The sequence below is a fragment of the Microcaecilia unicolor genome, chromosome 3 (assembly GCF_901765095.1).
Source record: "Microcaecilia unicolor chromosome 3, aMicUni1.1, whole genome shotgun sequence".
Lineage (NCBI taxonomy): Eukaryota > Metazoa > Chordata > Amphibia > Gymnophiona > Siphonopidae > Microcaecilia > Microcaecilia unicolor.
Window position 1 is genome coordinate 322292064 of NC_044033.1, and position 18881 is coordinate 322310944.

The window sequence follows — 18881 nt, forward strand, 5'->3', positions numbered from 1 at the left end:
AACACAAAAAGGCAAAACCCTACTCCCTACCTAGTTGATGGCCCTAGCAAATGTCACCACTCACAGCTATCAGGGATAATTGCTTGTCCCTAGCTAGCTAACCCATATAAAGAAATGAATGATCAGGTTTCCCTATACTTTCCCTCCCACAGTTAATTAAAAATAAAATGAGTGTGAGGTTCTACCTTAATCAGCTGGAAGCATAAAATTCCTTAATATCAATATCACTTCCAACCCCTTTGTATGCACACTGTCACCTTAATACAGGCTACAAACAATTCTCCTTTAAGAATTGTTTTCCACAATTCCAATGAGGCTTTTCACCTTTAAAATCCCCTTCTCAAATCAATCAGATTTGATAGAATGTTAGTGTACCATTACAGCCAGCACTAGTGCTGAATATATGAAAATGACACTTTATTAACCAATCCTGGTTACCAGCTCCTCTCCACATTTACTTCCTGGTAGGATTTATGGTCAATCCATTTTTGTTTCACCAAACTCTCAAACAGCTCAGTCTCTCTCTAAAAGCCCTTAAAACGCGTCAGGTTTTTTTTAAAGAATTAAACTTAGGCTCTCACATCACACTCATCAATTGCCCTTACACCACTCCCAAATCTGTTAAACAGATTTTCTCTAGAGCTGTAGACAGACACCTAACATACGACTGCTCAGCTGTTTCCTTACCTCCCAACTGCCCAGCAAGCCGTTGCCAAGGCAACCAGTTGCTCAGCTGCTGTCCCAGAGTGATGTCACTTTAGAACCTGTATTGTTTTTCCTGGAGGAGCCCAGTCAAGATTATTTTAACCCCTAGGGTTACATTATGATTTGCTGCCATCTACTATTTTTTATAGGATGAACTAGTGTGGCTGTTATGTTAATACAACTGAAGGTAGTAAATAAAACTTTAAAAAAAATCTTTTTTTAAAATTGGATTTAAAAAAAAGATTCTTCTTCTTCCTAAGGCAAGGACAAAAGGAGCTAAGATGACAATATCACAATAAAAACAATGTTTCAAAAATAGCAGAACTCCTTTTCTCCCACTATAACAAATAAATATGGAGCATATTTTGTAAACTTTACATGAACAAATGAAAACAATTAGCATGAACTGTAACAACATTATGCTTAAAACCAATTTGCAAGCCAAAGTTAATTATGCACTGACAGTTTACAATGCATGCTTGGAATGCGTCTGCGTGAAGTGGATCTGCAGAGTGCCCTCATGACTTGATACCAGATCTTCAACTTGCCAATAACATTGACAGTGCATGCGCTTTGGAGTCACCTGTTATCAGGGCAACGTTTGAAATACTAGGTAATCAATTTTGTGAATACGTTTCTTCAGTCCACCAACCAACCATTGTTTTTCAAGAAACATTTTAAGAAAAATTTTTGCTCCATAACATTTTCAGCCCTGTTTACTAAGCCGTGCTGTAGATGCGCAAACTTTCAGTGCATGCTAACAATAGAGACACCCATTATATTCCTATGGGTGTCTCTATCCTTAGCGTATGCTAATTTTTAGCACACTAAAACGTTTGTGCGCCTACAGTGCAGCTTTGTAAACAGGGCCCTTTGTCTCAGAAAAAGCATGCTGACCAACTGTACATAATGACCTCATCACATCTGCAAAGAAAATGTATCATGCTACATACTTGTTACATGCTCATTTTAGAGCAGTATCACATAGGCCTATTTGTGACCTTAGTTTTATTATTGTACAACCCACCATTTATTTGTTGCAGAGTAAAATAAAAGATATTGTGTTGCAAAAACAAAATAACAGTATAGATTATCCAAGAACCTGAGCAGACATACTTTGTTTCATAAAGGCGAAATACGACTTTTTGAGCAGTTTTTCAAATTAGAATTTATAAAGTTAGTGATGAGATCAGGGGTTTATTTCAATGTCTATTTTTTGTTTGAGTGTAGATCATGTTTGATTGTATTATACTGCTTTAGTTGATCATAAATGACCAGCTTACCTGCCTTGACTGTGTACTGGCTAAATGATTAAATTAAATTACTAGAGGTGGGATAGGTTTCTTGGAAATTGATTCAGAGATCAGACCATTAAATCTTACTTCATTCAAACATTACACTATGGGGCCCTTCTACTAAAGCTTAGCATGCACAAAATGCTACAAAGCCCACAGCTATAAAACCAGCTGCTTAGTATTTAACATGTGCTAATTCTGTCCTTTTACTAAAGTGCGCTAACAGATTCAGCATGCACTAATAAGACATCCATAGGAATACAATGGGCATCTTATCATTTAGTGGATGATAATCATTATGTGAGTTAAATCCATTAGCGCACCTTAGTAAAAGGACCCCATACTACACTAAGCTTTGGTAAGAAGGCTCCTGTATTTTCACCACCACCTTATGCAACAAAAAGTCAGAGAACGTCATAGTTTCAGTATAACAGCACAGCTTTCACATCACCAAATATATGAAAAAAATTTAAATGTATGAAATATCTGATTTCAAATTAAGAAAAAAACGGATCAAACTCCAACAGATATGCATAAATATTTATTGCGTCCAAAAAGACTTCATTTTTTAAGCAAAAGATATATTTTTCAAAATTATTTTACATAATTTCTTAGGTATATGACTTCGGTGTATATGTTGATGACAATGGAGGTTGTAAGGAAAATCTGTATACTGTAGATGAACATGGTTAACTATAAAACCAAACCTCTAAGATACAGAATTTGTTTGTACATCATGATTAATACAGACCATAAGAGTATCAGTCTACAGCAGTGTTTCCAAGTCCAGACCTGGAGTGCCCCTTGCCAGTCAGGTTTTCAGGATATCCACAATGGATATGCATTAAAGATTTGCATATAAGGGAGGCAGTGCATGCAAATCATGTTCATGCATATTCATTGTGAATATCCTGAAAGCCTGACAGGCAAGGGGTACTCCAGGCCTGGACTTGGGGAAACGCTGATCTACAGGGCTTTCTACACAAACTTGCAGAAAGTGGACCAAGATACACATATATAAACTGCTGGCTATGAAATCAGCGTTTTTAAAGTTACTTGTATGTGGGGAGTAACATATCATAGATTGTCTTTAAATACAGTGAAATCCTATATTTGGCACAAAATTCCATTTGCTATTTACATTCTTATTATTTGTGAATATATTTAACGGCTGTTGCTTGAACAGTGCTACGCCAGAGTTTTAGAAAAAAATTAAAAGGGTAAGAATCCACATTATTAATTAAATTCAACTAGTGACAACGTGCATTTTTCCCCCATTTAATATTCATTAGTGACTTAAGATTTAATTATTTTTAATCTAAATTATGACAGAACTGATTGATATACATCTAACTAAAGAGGCTACAGAATGTAACTGTTCCTCATAAAAATGGCTTCAAAGGTAAAATGAGAGAGGTCTTAATTGCCTGTATGGTATCAGCATAAATTGTTTGCCTACCTTTCTAGCTAAGGCATCAGGTGAGGTATACATGACATGTTTTTGAGGGTGGGCTTAAACCCCAACCTGGATATTTGCTTCAGTTGGAACATGTACAAACATTCACATTAGACTGCCTTTATTCATGAAAGGACGGTGCTGTGACATTCACAAGCTGCTGGGGAGTTCTAGCTTTAGATTTAAGTTCCTCTAAAGCCTCAACATTAATGTGACATAGACTGAGTTGCACATTATGAAAGTCAAGAATAAAAGAGAACTAGCACCCCAGAACGCAGGAGGCTTCTATTCTACACTTCTGCCTGTTCCCAACAGAAGTCTTGCTTCCCCTCCACCTCCCAGGTATTCTCCTTGTAGAGTGGTTTGGACTATTAATCCCACCCTGATGAAATGTTTAAATCTAAGATTCAAACTTGTGTTTCCAGCCCGGACCACCAGACTGGTCATGCACGGCAATTCTAACAGAACACAAATGGACCTGCAACCTGCAAAGTCTAACAGTGGATATGTTCTGTATATTCCTTACTCCACCCCCCCCCCCAAAAAAAAAATAAAAACCTGTAGCACTTGTGTAACTTTGTACCTAGGATTTTATAACATCTTTATGTCACATATTTCCTTTTAAATAGTTATATTATAAAAGAAAATATTTCATAGCAAAAATTTTAAATGCCTGACATGATATTACATTGCTGGTTTATCCTGGAACATGTGTATGGGCTATGCAAACAGAGGAAAGAAGCGCAACCAGTTAAAGGTTTGTATTATTTTTGGGTCAAGTAGTTCCTCCTCTCTCTTCCAGCTGGGATTTGGTAACGAAAATGTTCATAACTAACCAGGAATTTTTCCTTATTTTTAATAATCCCTCCTCCACTTTTCCTAATATAGTCATTGCAGCAATGATCCTGAGTCCAGGAATCGTCCACCACAGCTCCTTCCAGTACACTACCAGGTGTCACCGTTAACATAATTTCCTCACTCTAGAGGTTGTGAATGCCACCTTTGCTGCATCCCCAGCCCATAACAAACCAAACTGTGGAAGACCCAATCTTGAAGGACAAACCAAGGACCTTCCTTTTGCATAGAAGTGTATAGCTCTGTCACCAATCCAGCCTAGGGATTTTGGTTTGTGATTTATCATTAATCCATCAAATACAAAGTTAATTTTGCCTTTTTTATTATGCAAATGAAGTATTTGAAAAAAAAAGCCTTCCAATTTTCATAGCAATATCCTAATGGCAATGGCCTTTCTCTACATTAAAAAAATATTTTTTAAAGATCTTCTTTAACAATCTAATCTACATGATGGCTAAGCCAACAGATACTAGCTTCTTTAGTAGTGATGGCAGTTATGGGACACATTAAGTTTCATTTTTTTTTTTAAATTTCTTATTGTCTAAGTCTGCAGCTTACTGAAAGTTCAAAAGACATAATACAAGAATGAAGATATTTCAGTATAGGTTTCTACTGAAGCAAAACTAATGCATAGCCATGTCAAAATCTATGTGGTTAATCAGTATATGGCTCAGAATACCCTGGTTTACTCATCCCAATTTGATTTTTTATGACTATTGCCAGATTTGTGGTATTCACATTTGAACTTGAAGGATGACAGATAGGCTACTGGACACTTTTTTTTACATCTCGCTCCTTTGTATTTATGCATTCTAGAAAGAAAATAACAGACTGTGAGATACCTTGGGGCAACGAGGATCTTACATGTATTAAACAGATGGCTAACTTGAAGTGCTGTGGAGGCAGCGCTAGCCCCTAAGGATTTTCAGACATCAAAGAGCAGCAACACCTAAAGGCCAAACCCAGAATAAAAGCATACTAGGTTCCAGAGGAAGCTGCTATTTGTGATCCCTGGCGGAGAACTGCTGCAATGCCAAAACAACATTAGGAGGGAGGTACAGGGGGGGGGGGGGGGAAATCTCTCAGGTAGTCATAAAGTGGCACCATATTTCCAGTAAATGACTAACTGAGTTTGAAGCCCAAACAGAGCAGGGAAGCAACAGAACCTTCCCCCCCACCACAAAGAGGGTGTCAAAATTATGTTACTATATGTTTCCTCTGCTGCAGGTGAGAGGGATTGGTTTCACAGAGAGAAACAGAAATATGCCTGGCAAGACAATCAGGTTTCCTCCAGTTTCTAGCACATTTTAACAGACTTTCCTAACAGAACTGCCATACTCTGTTCCCTAATATGGCTGTTGCAAATGCTCCTGCTTCCTATGTACTTAGTCTGACCCAGCAGAGTCCACTTCTACAGAGCATTCTCTTTCACTGGACTTTGTTAGGGCCACAAATCTGCTGAATTTACATAAAGGAATGGAGCCTAGTTGTTCAAAGCTTACTGCTTTTAATCTGGATATTCAACAGTGCACACAGGATTTCAGATCTCAGCATCAACAGGAAAAATAAAGTTTCACTACCTCTATTAACCTCCGTGTCTAGGGTGTAACTGGGTAAATTATTTTATGATTATACTCCTACATCAGCATCCAATGTAATGCAAATGCAGCATCTATGAGTGGCAGCGCAGAAAGGTATAGATAACATTTTTTCTATTATGTTTGAGCAGCTCATTTTATAAAGTTAATATAACTTTTTGAGAAGAATGGTTAAAAAACTGAGGGAGAATAGCTGATTACCTCTGTCTTTGTTCTACTCTGCCCCCCTTCCCCTGTCCAGAGGCCAACATGGTGACAGCACCAGTTGCAAATACCCCTTTATGTGAAAATGTAAAAGTGGGTCAGAGAACTAGCCAAATGTATAATTAACTCTGAGGCCAAACCATAATGAATACTAGAATACTGAAAAATGATTGATTTGGCATGCCATTTAGGAAAGCCATATGAATCAGTTTCCAAAGAGTTCCTGGTTTCTTATATTCTGTCTTGTGAAAAGAAGCTCTGCTTTCATATTCAAAGAATAATATGAGGACATAGGTAAATATACAATATAAAAAAAGTCAGCACTGATGTTAAAAGCATTACTGAATGTTCATGGGTTTTAAAACAGTAAGGAAACAGAGCTGGTTCTGAGAAGCAAGTGTACAGTTTTAAATATTAGAAATCAGTTAGATTACAAAATGTAAATTAATAATTAAAGAACTTCTTTCCTCAACACATTAACTAGACAAGGGCTAATCACTTTTCTCTTTGATTCAAAAATATGAAAAAAAGAGATTAATGCTTACTTTGAGGAGTAAAATGTGCGTTGTGGTTGTTTTTCTCTAAGAGAACAGAACTTTGTCTCCAAAACTACAATAATGAGACTAATCTATACTGTAGGACAAGTGTTGTTCAGCCTCAGACCTCTCAGCAGTAATCTCCCCTCACGCCTCTGGAAGAGCAAGTTACAGAATTATACCCATCCTATGAGTTGACCCAGCTCAAACAGCAATGATTTATCAAACTGAACAGAAATGTTGAATTTATGCCTATATGGTACAGTGACTTCACAAACTGAACATTTTCTCCTCTAATTCCAAAGAGAGATTGGTCATCTTTTCTGGAAGAAAATTTTTAAAAAGTGGATTTAACAGGTGAGAGGATGGGCTGAACAAAATATGCAAGCTCAACTTCTGAAGATGGAGACTGGGATGTCTAAACCATTAACACAGCAGATAGAGGCATTGCCATTTTCATAAGATGTAGCTCGTAGAGGTGTGAAATAGTCCCAGCATCTAAAAGAAAGCTTCTACCCATACAAGGAAAGGTAGAGCCACAGTCACTCCACTTTCCTGTTTATGTCTAAACATAAGGACAGCAGGAAGAAATTGCATTCCAAGTAAAACAGAAATTCATTCAGAATCTGTGACTTTACAATTTACAGTTTTTGAATTTCACCTCAACCCACATGCATATTTGACTTTCGGAGACAGGAGGGAAGGTGGGGAGAGTTGACAAACAGAAATATTGTATTGCACATATATAAACTAGGCAGCTTGCTTTAAGCTCATTTTTACTTTTTTTTTTAATATAAAGTTTAATATGTATATTTTTGGTTGGCAAAGACCATAAGGCTTTTTCATTGTTTCAGTGAAAGGTCAGAATAAAGCACTTTTCAACAGATCTTCATATTCTCGCCTCTTCTCATTCTACATGACGGGAAAGCGGCTGAGGGCCTGCCTCAGTTTTTCGGCAATCTGAAAGCAAAAATAAAACATGGTCAGGCCCTCCTGTGATAGCTGTGTTGCCTTCTCAATAAAACTGGAAAATTCTATTTCCACTGATCAATGCAATTATAAGAGGAGATACAAGAAAACCCCCTCAGGACAAGTGACTAAAAAAAAAAAAAAAGGGAACTTCAGTGAGCCCAATGGTTGAACTCCATTTTGCACTACCAAGTGCAAGACTGAACTTCAATACCTAATTTGGACCTATGATGCTATGTGGGACAGATACAGCAGTAGCTGAAAAAATGTTTATATTTATTGTTAATTACAAAAGTGCCTCTACTGAATTTGCAGGTCAAAGCTGTGTACAACTATAACTGAAACAGAAGAACTACTAAATCAAATTAGGAAAGCAGTGATTCAATCCAGCAAAGAGAAAGGTATAACCAAAGTTCAGCTTGTTGGAAATACACTTTCAATCATTACAATGTTGTCAAAATTCAACCCAAAATGTCACACACAAACTTATAGGAACACAGAACATTCTTCTGATACAGGTATTTAAAAACCACTTTAAAAGGGGAAGAATGAAAGTTCTCTGGCATTGCAGTTGCCTCAACCAAAGCTTCCTAGCATGGAATGCAAGAAAAGTAGCAATCCACCCTCAGTGGTGATACTGGGCAGACTGGGTGCAAACTAATTGCACATACCATGACAGAAGTAACATGAAGTGCAAATACAAAACATTGTACTTTAGCGTTCTATACTGCAGAAAATAAGGCTTAGATGAGGAAGCTGAAACTGCACCGATGAACAAGTATAAGAAATACGGAGAGCAATGGATGCAGACTACAGTGCACAAGTGGACCATGCAATCTAAGCAAAGAAAGGACTTTGAATAAATAATAATACAGTCCATGTCGGAGTTCAGATCCGAGGTAGCTGATCTGAGCAAATGCCTGGAGGAACTAGAAGTGAAAACGGCTGAGCAAGAAGAAGAGCTTTTGGTATGAATAGTAGAGAGGTGTGGTAGCCGTGTTAGTCCACTCTTAAGGTTATCAATAGAAATCAAATAAAATAAAACATGGAAAGAAAATAAGATGATACCTTTTTATTGGACATAACTTAATACATTTCTTGATTAGCTTTCGAAGGTTGCCCTTCTTCGTCAGATTGGAAATTATTTCCGATCTGACGAAGAAGGGGCAACCTTTGAAGCTAATCAAGAAATGTATTAAGTTATGTCCAATAAAAAAGGGTATGAAGAGCAAACTACAGGAGCTCGAACAAGTACACAACAGCTGTGTGACAAAGTAGAAGACCTAGAAAATAGGCCAAGAACAAATAATCTGAGAATTTGTGGCCTTCTAGATCAATGGTTCTCAAGAGACCACCAATCAGTTGGGTTTTCGGGATATCCCTAAAGATATGCATGAGAGCTTTGCATATAATGGAAGTGACAGGAATGCATATCTTTGTCATACATATTCATTGAGGATATCCTGAAAACCAGACTGGATGGTGGTGCCCCCAGGATAGGTTTGAGAACCATTGGTATAGACAGAGAAATACAGAGCTATTTAGAGGTTGCTGTGTATATCGCAAGCTATCTTAAATACAAGTAAAGAGGAGTACGCAAGACTGGAATTAGAGGGCACTACTCCCTGAAAGCAGGGATAGCAAATTCCTGCATGATATTGTATACATGATTTCTCTATTAAACAGAAGATTGCAGCCAAGGCAAAACTCATGCAGCAGATAAGTGAGGTAGTCACCAAATAGCCCTGTTTATAGACTTGTCACCAGTAACTCTAAAATGAAGAAGGTCATTCAAGTGTCTTACAGCGGAATTGAGAGTAGCACATGTGCTCTACAAATTGCTCTTCCCATTTGGATTGGTCTTTACAGTCAGTAGTCACAGAATACCTTGGAGGAAGTGGTAAAGATGCTGTCCAAAGCTGGACTTTACAAAGTGGAGATACTAAATGCAACATCTAGAGAGAAGCCAGGGAACAGGCAAAATGGCAGCATGTGAGGAAGGAAGGCTATAGGCTGTGAAGTTGGAGTTAATGGTGGAGGATGTGCAATCGAAGAGAGGTACCTGAATTGTGGACAAGTGGACTACAATATTGATCTTGATGGACACTGATAATGTTGAAACAGTGATAAATTAGCATGAATGGAATATTCAAGGCAGTAGTACAAACAGGGACAGGGTGGTTAATGGGAAGGGGGAAGATTTTCATACAGAAGTTTAGCATGACAGTTATGCAAGTGTAAGTGTGACAGGAATGGAAAGGACAGAATGAAAAGAAGCCTGGGGTTGGAGCTGAATAAAACGTTCTTTAAACAGCAAGTTTTTTCCCCCTGCAGAAGCTAGGATAGATGGAGAGACAGGTAGAGGAAGGAGGAGGGGACATAGGAGAGAAGGGGAGGTGAAGGTTTGTAGGGGACTGAGTTGTGTGGCTCTGAGGATTATCAACAGAAATCAAACAAAATAAACATGGAAAAGAAATAAGATGATACCTTTTTTATTGGACATAACTTAATACATTTCTTGATTAGCTTTCAAAGGTTGCCCTTCTTCGTCAGATCGGAAATAAGCAAATGTGTTAGCAGATAGTATATATAAGAGAAACATCAAAGCATTACTTTGACTCTGAGGACACATAAGGAGTATAGCCATGACAATACAAGCTCCAGTGACAGGCAAGAGTTTGCAATGTCAATAATGAATATAAAGGGCCTAACTAATAGAAACAAACATCTCTTATTTAAAGAGAATAAGCGACTCAGTTTTGACATTTATATTCAGAAAACGCATTTGAAAATAAGCAAGAGTATCTTTTAAGAAATAAAGATAATCCCAATGTGCTTTAGGCAGCCAATGGATTGAAGACCAAGAAGGGAATGAGGATTTTGGGTTCAAGGCAGCATTCATTTGAAGTGAAGGAGGTCCTTAAGACCCAAAGACACAATATATTCTGATGTATGTTGTGATAAATTAGATTGCGTTGGTTCTAGCCTATCTGTAAGCTCCAAACATAAACAAGGGAAATTTTTAAAGAGATGGCACAAGGAAAAATATTTTGGGGTTTGGCACAGATCCTCTGATTTTAGGCAGGGATTTTAATTTAACTTTGATTTGCAACCTGGGCAACTCAAGGGTGCAGGTGGGGGAGGGGGGAACCATGGGATACAGTTATCACAGCAGATAATTGAAGGGATGTATGGAAATATTCAAATTAATAGACAGATGGAGATCAAACCATGAGAGACATTGCTATTCACTTTCTATTCTTATCCCTATGACTCCTAAACCAGGATTGACATGATTCTGGCTGATAACTCTTATTTCAGAAGGTGGAAGAGGCAGAACAGGCCAATTACATGGTGTGGCCATGCTCTAGCTCAATGTAGCTTACTTTGGGAAGGAGAACAATGATCTGCAATTTGGAAAATTAATGAATCCCTGCTAGAGGCCTAGATTTGCTCCAAAATTAAGAAGAGAATAATAGGGAAAACATTGGAAGAAGATATTATGGGATAGGATGAAGACAGTACTGAGGGAGATTACTTTCTAGAGCTGTACACCAGAAAAGGGTGAAGTAGCAAAGGAAGAAAATTAAGAATTTAGAGACAAACAAACAGATCCTATCTGCCAAAGATGAACTGAAACCTAAGGAGCAAGAACTGATAGTTGCAGCCCCAAGAAAGTAAATTATACACAAGCATAGAAAAAGCTGATACAAACACCAAGCCTGGCGTATGGGCTCAGGGAGTTTATTCGAGGCATGGGTGAGGGCGAGGCAGAAAGGGCGAAGCCTGGAGTTGGCGGTGGTGGAGAAGGGTACTGAAAGGAGGGATTTGTCTTGAGAGCGGAGGTTACGGGTAGGAACATAAGGGGAGATGAGGGTAGAGAGGTAAGAGGGGCTGCAGATCGAGTATATTTGTAGGTTAATAGGAGAAGCTTGAACTGTATGCGGTACTTGATCGGAAGCCGTGAAGTGACTTAAGGAGAGAGGTGATATGAGTGTATCGGTCCAGGCGAAACATAACACGTGCAGCAGAGTTTCTGAACGGACTGAAGGGGGATAGATGGCAAAGTGGGAGGCCAGTCAGGAGTAGGTTGCAGTAGTCAAGGCGAGAGGTAATGAGAGAGTGGATAAGAGTTCGGTGGTGTGCTCAGAGAGGAAAGGTCGAATTTTGCTAATGTTATAGAGGAAGAAGCGACAGGTCTTGGCTATCTGCTGATATGCACAGAGAAGGAGAGGGAGGCGTCGAAGATGAGGTTGCGGGCAGATGAGATGGGGACGATGAGGGTGTTATCAACTGTGATAGAGAGTGGAGGGAGAGGAGAAGTGGGTTTGGGAGGAAAGACATAGCTCAGTCTTGGCCATGTTCAGTTTCAAGTGGCGGTTGGTCATCCAGGCAGCAATGTCGGATAAGCAGGCCGATACTTTGGCCTGGGTTCCGCAGTGATGTTTGGTGTGGAGAGATAAAGCTGGGTATCGTCAGCATAAAGATGATATTGGAAACCATGAGATGAGATCAGGGAGCCCAGGGAAGAGGTGTAGATTGAAAAAAAGAAGGGGTCCAAGGGATAGATCCCTGAGGAACTCCAACAGAGAGCGGGATGGGGTGGAGGAAGAACCATGAGAATGTACTCTGAAGGTACAGTGGGAGAGATAAGAGGAGAACCAGGAGAGGACAGAGCCCTGGAACCCAAATGAGGACAATGTGGCAAGAAGTAAATTGTGATTGACAGTGTCAAAAGCGGCGGATAGGTCGAGGAGGATGAGGATGGAGTAATGACCTTCTGGCAAAGAACAGGTCATTACAGACTTTAGATAGTGGCCGTTTCTGTCAAGTGTAGGGGGCGAAAGCCGGATTGAAGTGGATCAAGGATGGCATGAGAGGAGAGAAATCAGGCAATGGCTGTGAATGGCGCGTTCAAGTATCTTGGAGAGGAAGGGTAGGAGGGAAATGGGGCAGTAGTTGGAGGGACAGGTAGGGTCAAGTGATGGTTTTTTGAGGAGTGATGTGACTACAGCATGCTTGAAGGTGTCAGGGACAGTTGCAGTGAGAGAGAGAGGTTGAGGATATGACAGATGGGGGGGTGACAGTAGAGAGATGGGTGTTAAGTAAGTTAGTGGGATGGGGTCTGAGGAACAGGTGGTGCATTTCGAGGAGGAGAGAAGATGGCGGTTTCCTCTTCGGTGATATCAGGAAAAGAGGAGAAGGAGGCCTGGGTTGGTTGGTTGAGGGAGTGGGTTATAGGGTGAAGAGGAGGAGATGGTTTGGTGGCGAATTCGAGGTTGATCTTCTGCATCTTGTCGCAGAAGAAGTCGGCCAGTGGATTGAGGATAGAGTGGGGGGGGGGGGGCGGAGGGCACTTTGATGAGGGAGTTAAGGGTGGCGAAGAGACGACAAGGGTTAGAGCTAAGGGAATAACTTATTCATAGCTGGCTGCAAAGTTCTGAGCGCAGAAAACCTCTGTACAGAAAGGGCACAATAAGGTGGCAGGTCTCATCCATTGGAAACTTTGCAAGCACTGCTGTACCAGAAAAGAACTGGGATCATGACTCAATGGAGAAACTGGATGCAAAAAAAAAAAAAACACATCCCACACACAGTGGTGAAAGAGAAAAACACAAGAACTCCACTGATAATAGAGGTGTCAGTGCCAATGATTATTCTGTGCATCAAGTGGAGAATGGTTGGATCTATCCTAATAGGCATTATATAAAACTGGTTGTATATACTCAATTTTGAATTTAATCAACCAATATGTTGCATACACAAGGAAAAAAGGACATCAGGAAAAAATATGCTCTCTTTCCCATGTGGGTGCAATACTCATTTATTGGTCCTGAAAAAAAGCTCTTATTTGTCACTGCAAAAAGTGAAAATTGTGATTTTAAAGCACAATTTCACATTTTGCAATAAAAAAATGTGAGGTTTTAGGACCAATGAATGAGAATTACTCCCACACAGGAAAGAATGCACTGTCTTCCTGAGAGGTGTCTGAGGTCCTTCTCCCTCATGTACACAACATATTTATTGATTAAATACAGCATTAATTGAGTGTATACAACCAGTTTTATGTAGTGCCTGTTTGGCTGGGTATTGCATACTTTGCAGCACTTGCTTTGTGCTTTTGGTTGAGTATTGAGAAAGGATAGATCCTCAACTACTACTGTAGTCAGAGACAAAGAAAATGTGGCAGAGATACAGAAATATTTTCAATTGTTTTAGGTGCCACAGGCTTGATTAAAAGACATTTTCAAGTACCCATCAGCACGTTGCCTATACATGTTTCATCTTACAAAAGAGGCTCTCTCTGGCACGATGCAAGTACTATGGTGACCGTTAGATGTAAATTTGAGAGACTGAGATCATACTTTTTATTTTTCTATTTAACTATATCTTTGCGCTCCAAGACACTGACTATTTATAATCTAATTTTAGACTCAAGGATTGATTTCCTATGCCTAACTCAGATATGGCTCTATGTAGGGGAGGAATCTATTCTTTTTCACTGCCTACCAACCTGGATTCTCTGCTGCTTTGGCCCTACAGCTTCCAATAAGGCCAATATGCTGCTATTATATATACCAACACCTAGCCAGTGAGTGAAATTTCACACAGCTCTCTTGCACATCCTGAGGTTTACCTAGCAAAATAGATATGGAGCCCTCATTGGGGAGATCTAGGGACAGAAGCATCAGAGAAGCCGGATAGTAGGCAGCAAGAATAAAAATTAAAAAAAAAAAAAAACTTAAAAAGTGAACTGCTTGCAACATTACTGGCTGTCTGATATTAAGCTGCTCAACAGATTCATTTTGCATCTGGAGCTATTGGGAGACAACCTTTCACTAGTAATTGAGTAATACTAAACAGATCTCACATTCTGCAAAATGCACAAATAAAACTGAAAAATATTTATATATTAGTTTTTTTATTTGTGTAAAGGGGTTTTAAAAAAACACAATTTTCTTTACCCTTGGGGGGGGGGGGGGGGGGTTCCATTGGCAGGGTGACCTGATTCTTTTTTGGACATTTTTGGCCCAATCCCTGGTGGCTAGTAGCAGCGCTGGGCTCCGCAGGGCAGGGGTCCATGGCTGGAACCAGCGAAAAATGCAACCAGTCATGAAGGTGCGCTGGCTGCGAATGAAGGGAAGCAGGAGGCAGCCCGGCAGGAAAGTGGACCTAGCCTGCCAGGTAGAACCAAACTGATAATGTGTGGATTTGTGCCCATGCTCAGTCAGGATGTGTAATATCCAAGAATGGATCCCAGCATTATTATTTGTGGCATTTATACCCCGCTCTTTCCCGCTCGATAGCAGGTTCAGTGCGGCTTACAAAGTATGGTACTGAGTATCGCATAGATAATACAAAGTATGGAACAAGGTATCTCAGAGATGACATAATTACATAGAGTAGGACATTAGTAATAGATGTGGGGGAAAGGATTGGAGTATGGGTGATACTAGTGGTGTGGAATTATGGAGTGGAGAGTAGCCTAATGGTTAGTGCAGCAGGCTTTGATCCTGGCAACCTGGGGTTTGATTCCAATGCAGATCCTTGTGACCTTGCGCAAGTCACTTAACCTTCCTTTGCCTCGGGTACAAAAAAACTTAGATTGTGAGCCCCCCTAGGGACAGAGAAAGTACCTGCATATGTCTAGCAGGTTAGTAGTATTTTCATCTGAACCAGTATTTGATTTGTGAAAAGGAGACATCTTGAAATTGATGTGATTACATAAGTACATAAGTATTGCCATACTGGGAAAGACCAAAGGTCCATCGAGCCCAGCATCCTGTTTCCAACAGTGGCCAATCCAGGTCACAAATACCCGGCAAGATCCCAAAAATGTACAAAACATTTTATACTGCCTTATCCCAGAAATTGTGGATTTCCCAAAGTCCATTTAATAATTTTTTTTGTTACATTTATACCCCGCGCTTTCCCACTCATGGCAGGCTCAATGCGGCTTACATGGGGCAATGGAGGGTTAAGTGACTTGCCCAGAGTCACAAGAAGCTGCCTGTGCCTGAAGTGGGATTGAACTCAGTTCCTCAGTTCCCCCAGGACCAAAGTCCACCACCCTAACCACTAATGGTCAATGGACTTTTCCTTAGGAAGTCGTCCATCTTTTTAAAACTCCGCTAAGCTAACTGCCTTTACCACATTCTCTGGCAACGAATTCAGAGTTTAATTACACGTTAAGTGAAGAAAAGTTTTTCTCCGATTCGTTTTTAAATTTACTACATTGAAGCTTCAATCGCATGCCCCCTAGTCCTAGTATTTTTGGAAAGCGTGAACAGACGCTTCACATCTGCCAGTTCAGAAAGGACAGTATGCAAAGCTAAAAATATTTTCTATGGTTCGGGCCCTGAAACAAAACAAGATCTCCATGTGCAACATCTGTTACCACAAATTTCCTAATAGACAACAGGACTTCTAACTAAGCGGATCCAAGCATTAGGAGATGCTAAAAAATATACTAATATAAGAAAGGGGAATGAAATAATATCAGGAAAAAAATCATGAATTTAATGTTTTTTGAATACTCACATTTAACATCCCCCCAGTCTCCGCTCCTCTTTCAACATCTCATACTCACCAGTTTCAACCCTACCTGTCTTCCCACCATCTCCTCTTAGTCAGTCAGTCATTCATTCACACAATTAACCCACAGTCAGCCTCACCCCAGCATGCCTGTGGAACAGCTGTTTGCTATGAGCAGACAGTGAGTTTGTATATTGTATCTGAATTTCCCATGCTGGTTCAATCTTGCAAGACCGAGAACCAATTTGGGAAGTGAAAGTACCACATGGCTCAATCACATGGTGGAAAGCAAAGGCAGCTATTTTGGGTAGAAAAATCTGAACACCACAGGAAAATTTCTAGATTGCCATGGTGACCTGGATTTAAGCCATGCAATTATATTTAACAAAGGATTCCAGAGTATACCTTTTACTTACATGATTATTTGATAAAATAGTGTAGTTGCCATGTTAGTCAAAAGTGAATACTTCACTTTTTTTTTAATAGGTTACTTTGACATTTCCTCCAAATATAATAAATATACCAATAAGCCAGATAGGAATCCAAATCCCTTGACCGAAAAACATAAGAGATCTTCTATTGCTTTACAACCCAGCTCTGCAGAAATATATAGAAGCCAAACAGCCCATTTCTAGTTTGGAAGGCCTGGAGCACATTTCTGGTATTTGAAATGTATAAAAGTGTTTAACTAAGATGGGAAAGGAGAATTATTACTTTCAAATTTAAAATGTTAACCTAGAGCACAATAAGCAAAAATTACTTGATTAGGGTTTCAGGAAGAGAAGTCAGAAGCATAGTAACATAGTAGATGACGGCAGAAAAAGACCTGCATGGTCCATCCAGTCTGCCAACAAGATAAACTCATATGTGTATACCTTACCTTGATTTGTACCTGCCTTTTTCAGGGCACAGACCGTACAAGTCTGCCCAGCAGTATTTCCCGCCTCCCAACCACCAGTCCTGCCTCCCATCACCGGCTCTGGGCACAGACCGTATAAGTTCTGCCCTCCACTATCCTCGCCTCCCAACCACCAACCTCTCTTTCCCCCACCTGCTCTGCAGAAGCTGATCAGATGGTGTCTCCGGATTCATAGTTTAGTGCTCTGCTCACCACAGCATATCACCTCCTAACCAGCTAGGCTTGGTTATCCATATACAAGTTTAAAATAGTGCTTTGAATTACCTAAAATGAAGATCAGCATAGGGAAAGAAAGCGAGGGGGATGAGGAAAGAACTGAACTTACCGTTTCATAAAAACTGAACCTGCTGCTCTAGGTACAGATGATTACACTATTGTAGTCATAAATCCGATTACTGTGGAAGTGATTCATTTCCGCTAGAACCAAAGCAGTACACAAGTTAGTTAAAATGAAATTTCAGAAGAATGTTACAGGTCCAGAATTTATATTTGTTTCTGATTAATAAAAACCTTTTATATACAATAGGATTCTAATACACTTCACAAGAACAGTCCTTCTGAAAACTACTATGTGTAACCATCCCTAGGGGGCGGGAGGGGGGGGGGGGGTGAATACATTATATGGCAGCTTCCAAAAAGAGAAAAAAGTGATTTTTAATGCAATTGTAATTGAACAACCAATATCAAAACCATACACTGTTGCTAGAGGAGCCCTTTTGGCTCCTACACTACCCATTTTCAAGACAGTATTGTCCTTTACCAATTAAAAAATTAAGAACCAAATTTATGTTAGCTATTCTTTTTATCATGGAGTCCCCTCCAGCTCTATTTTATGCTCCTTCTTGCCATAGCCCAAAAGAGCCTTCAATAAGGAACCACAGTCTGCAGCTCCCTTCAGAACTAATGTTGGGGCTTCCTGACCGTAGCCAGTAGATGTTACTGGTTTCAATAACTTGCACTTTCTTGCACTGGACTGCCATCTGTGCCGCCACATATGTTCCATGACTGCTGGTCTGAAGGACAACTGGAGCGCCTTCACTGAAGCCTGCAGTGTGGCCAGAAGGCAACCCAAATACTGGAATTTCACTCACTGTAAAATACATTTCCTTATTTTTTTTAAAAGAAAATTCTCCCCTTTTCGAACCAGTAAAAAGAATTGCTAGGAAAAAAAATCACACACCATTAATTAAATCTCTAAAATAAATCTTCTTATCCCCAAAACGCTACTCATTTCTACCAGAGCCAATGGAGAAACAGTAGATCCTTCTGTAATATTTTTTTTTCAATGAAAAACAGAATAAAACTGCCCTAATAGATCTGCACAAAAGGTCCAATCTGAACAAGCTGGCAGCATGAGCCTTAGGGAGTCGATATAAAGAAAGCAAATAAAAATCTGAAGAGCAGTCTATCATACCCTTCCAGTTTCCAGAAATTATGGCTTAGCTATGCCCTCAACTGGAGAGACTGCCTAACTGTTGCATTTAAAAGCCGCTGATTGAGCTATCTTTCATAAACTTGTCTAATCTATTTAAACTAAGGGCCCTGTTTGCTAAGCCACGCTGTAGGCGCAAACGTTTTAGCATGCTATTATGCTAGCGACACCCATAGGAATATAATGGGTGTCTCTATCATTAGCGCATGCTAAAAGGTTAGTGCACCTACAACGCAGTTTAGTAAACAGGGACCTAAGATATATATTTTCCTCTGCAAGTGCATAAAGGTAGTATCTCTTGTTATTTGTTTCGTATCTTTCATGTGAAAATTGTATCATGTCTCTCCTTTTTCTTTAGATATTATTCTCAAATGACT

General features: G+C 39.6%; 1 protein-coding gene across 1 annotated transcript in view; it reads right to left on the bottom strand.

Annotated features, from left to right (window-relative positions):
- Positions 1–3138: 3138 nt before the first annotated feature.
- SNX9 (sorting nexin 9) overlaps positions 3139–18881 on the bottom strand; it is a 378115-nt gene continuing 362372 nt past the window's right edge. Inside the window, 2 exon segments of the mRNA XM_030198382.1 lie at positions 3139–7609; positions 17398–17489. Of these exon segments, the coding sequence (XP_030054242.1) occupies positions 7562–7609; positions 17398–17489 (140 nt within the window). The 3' untranslated portion in view covers positions 3139–7561.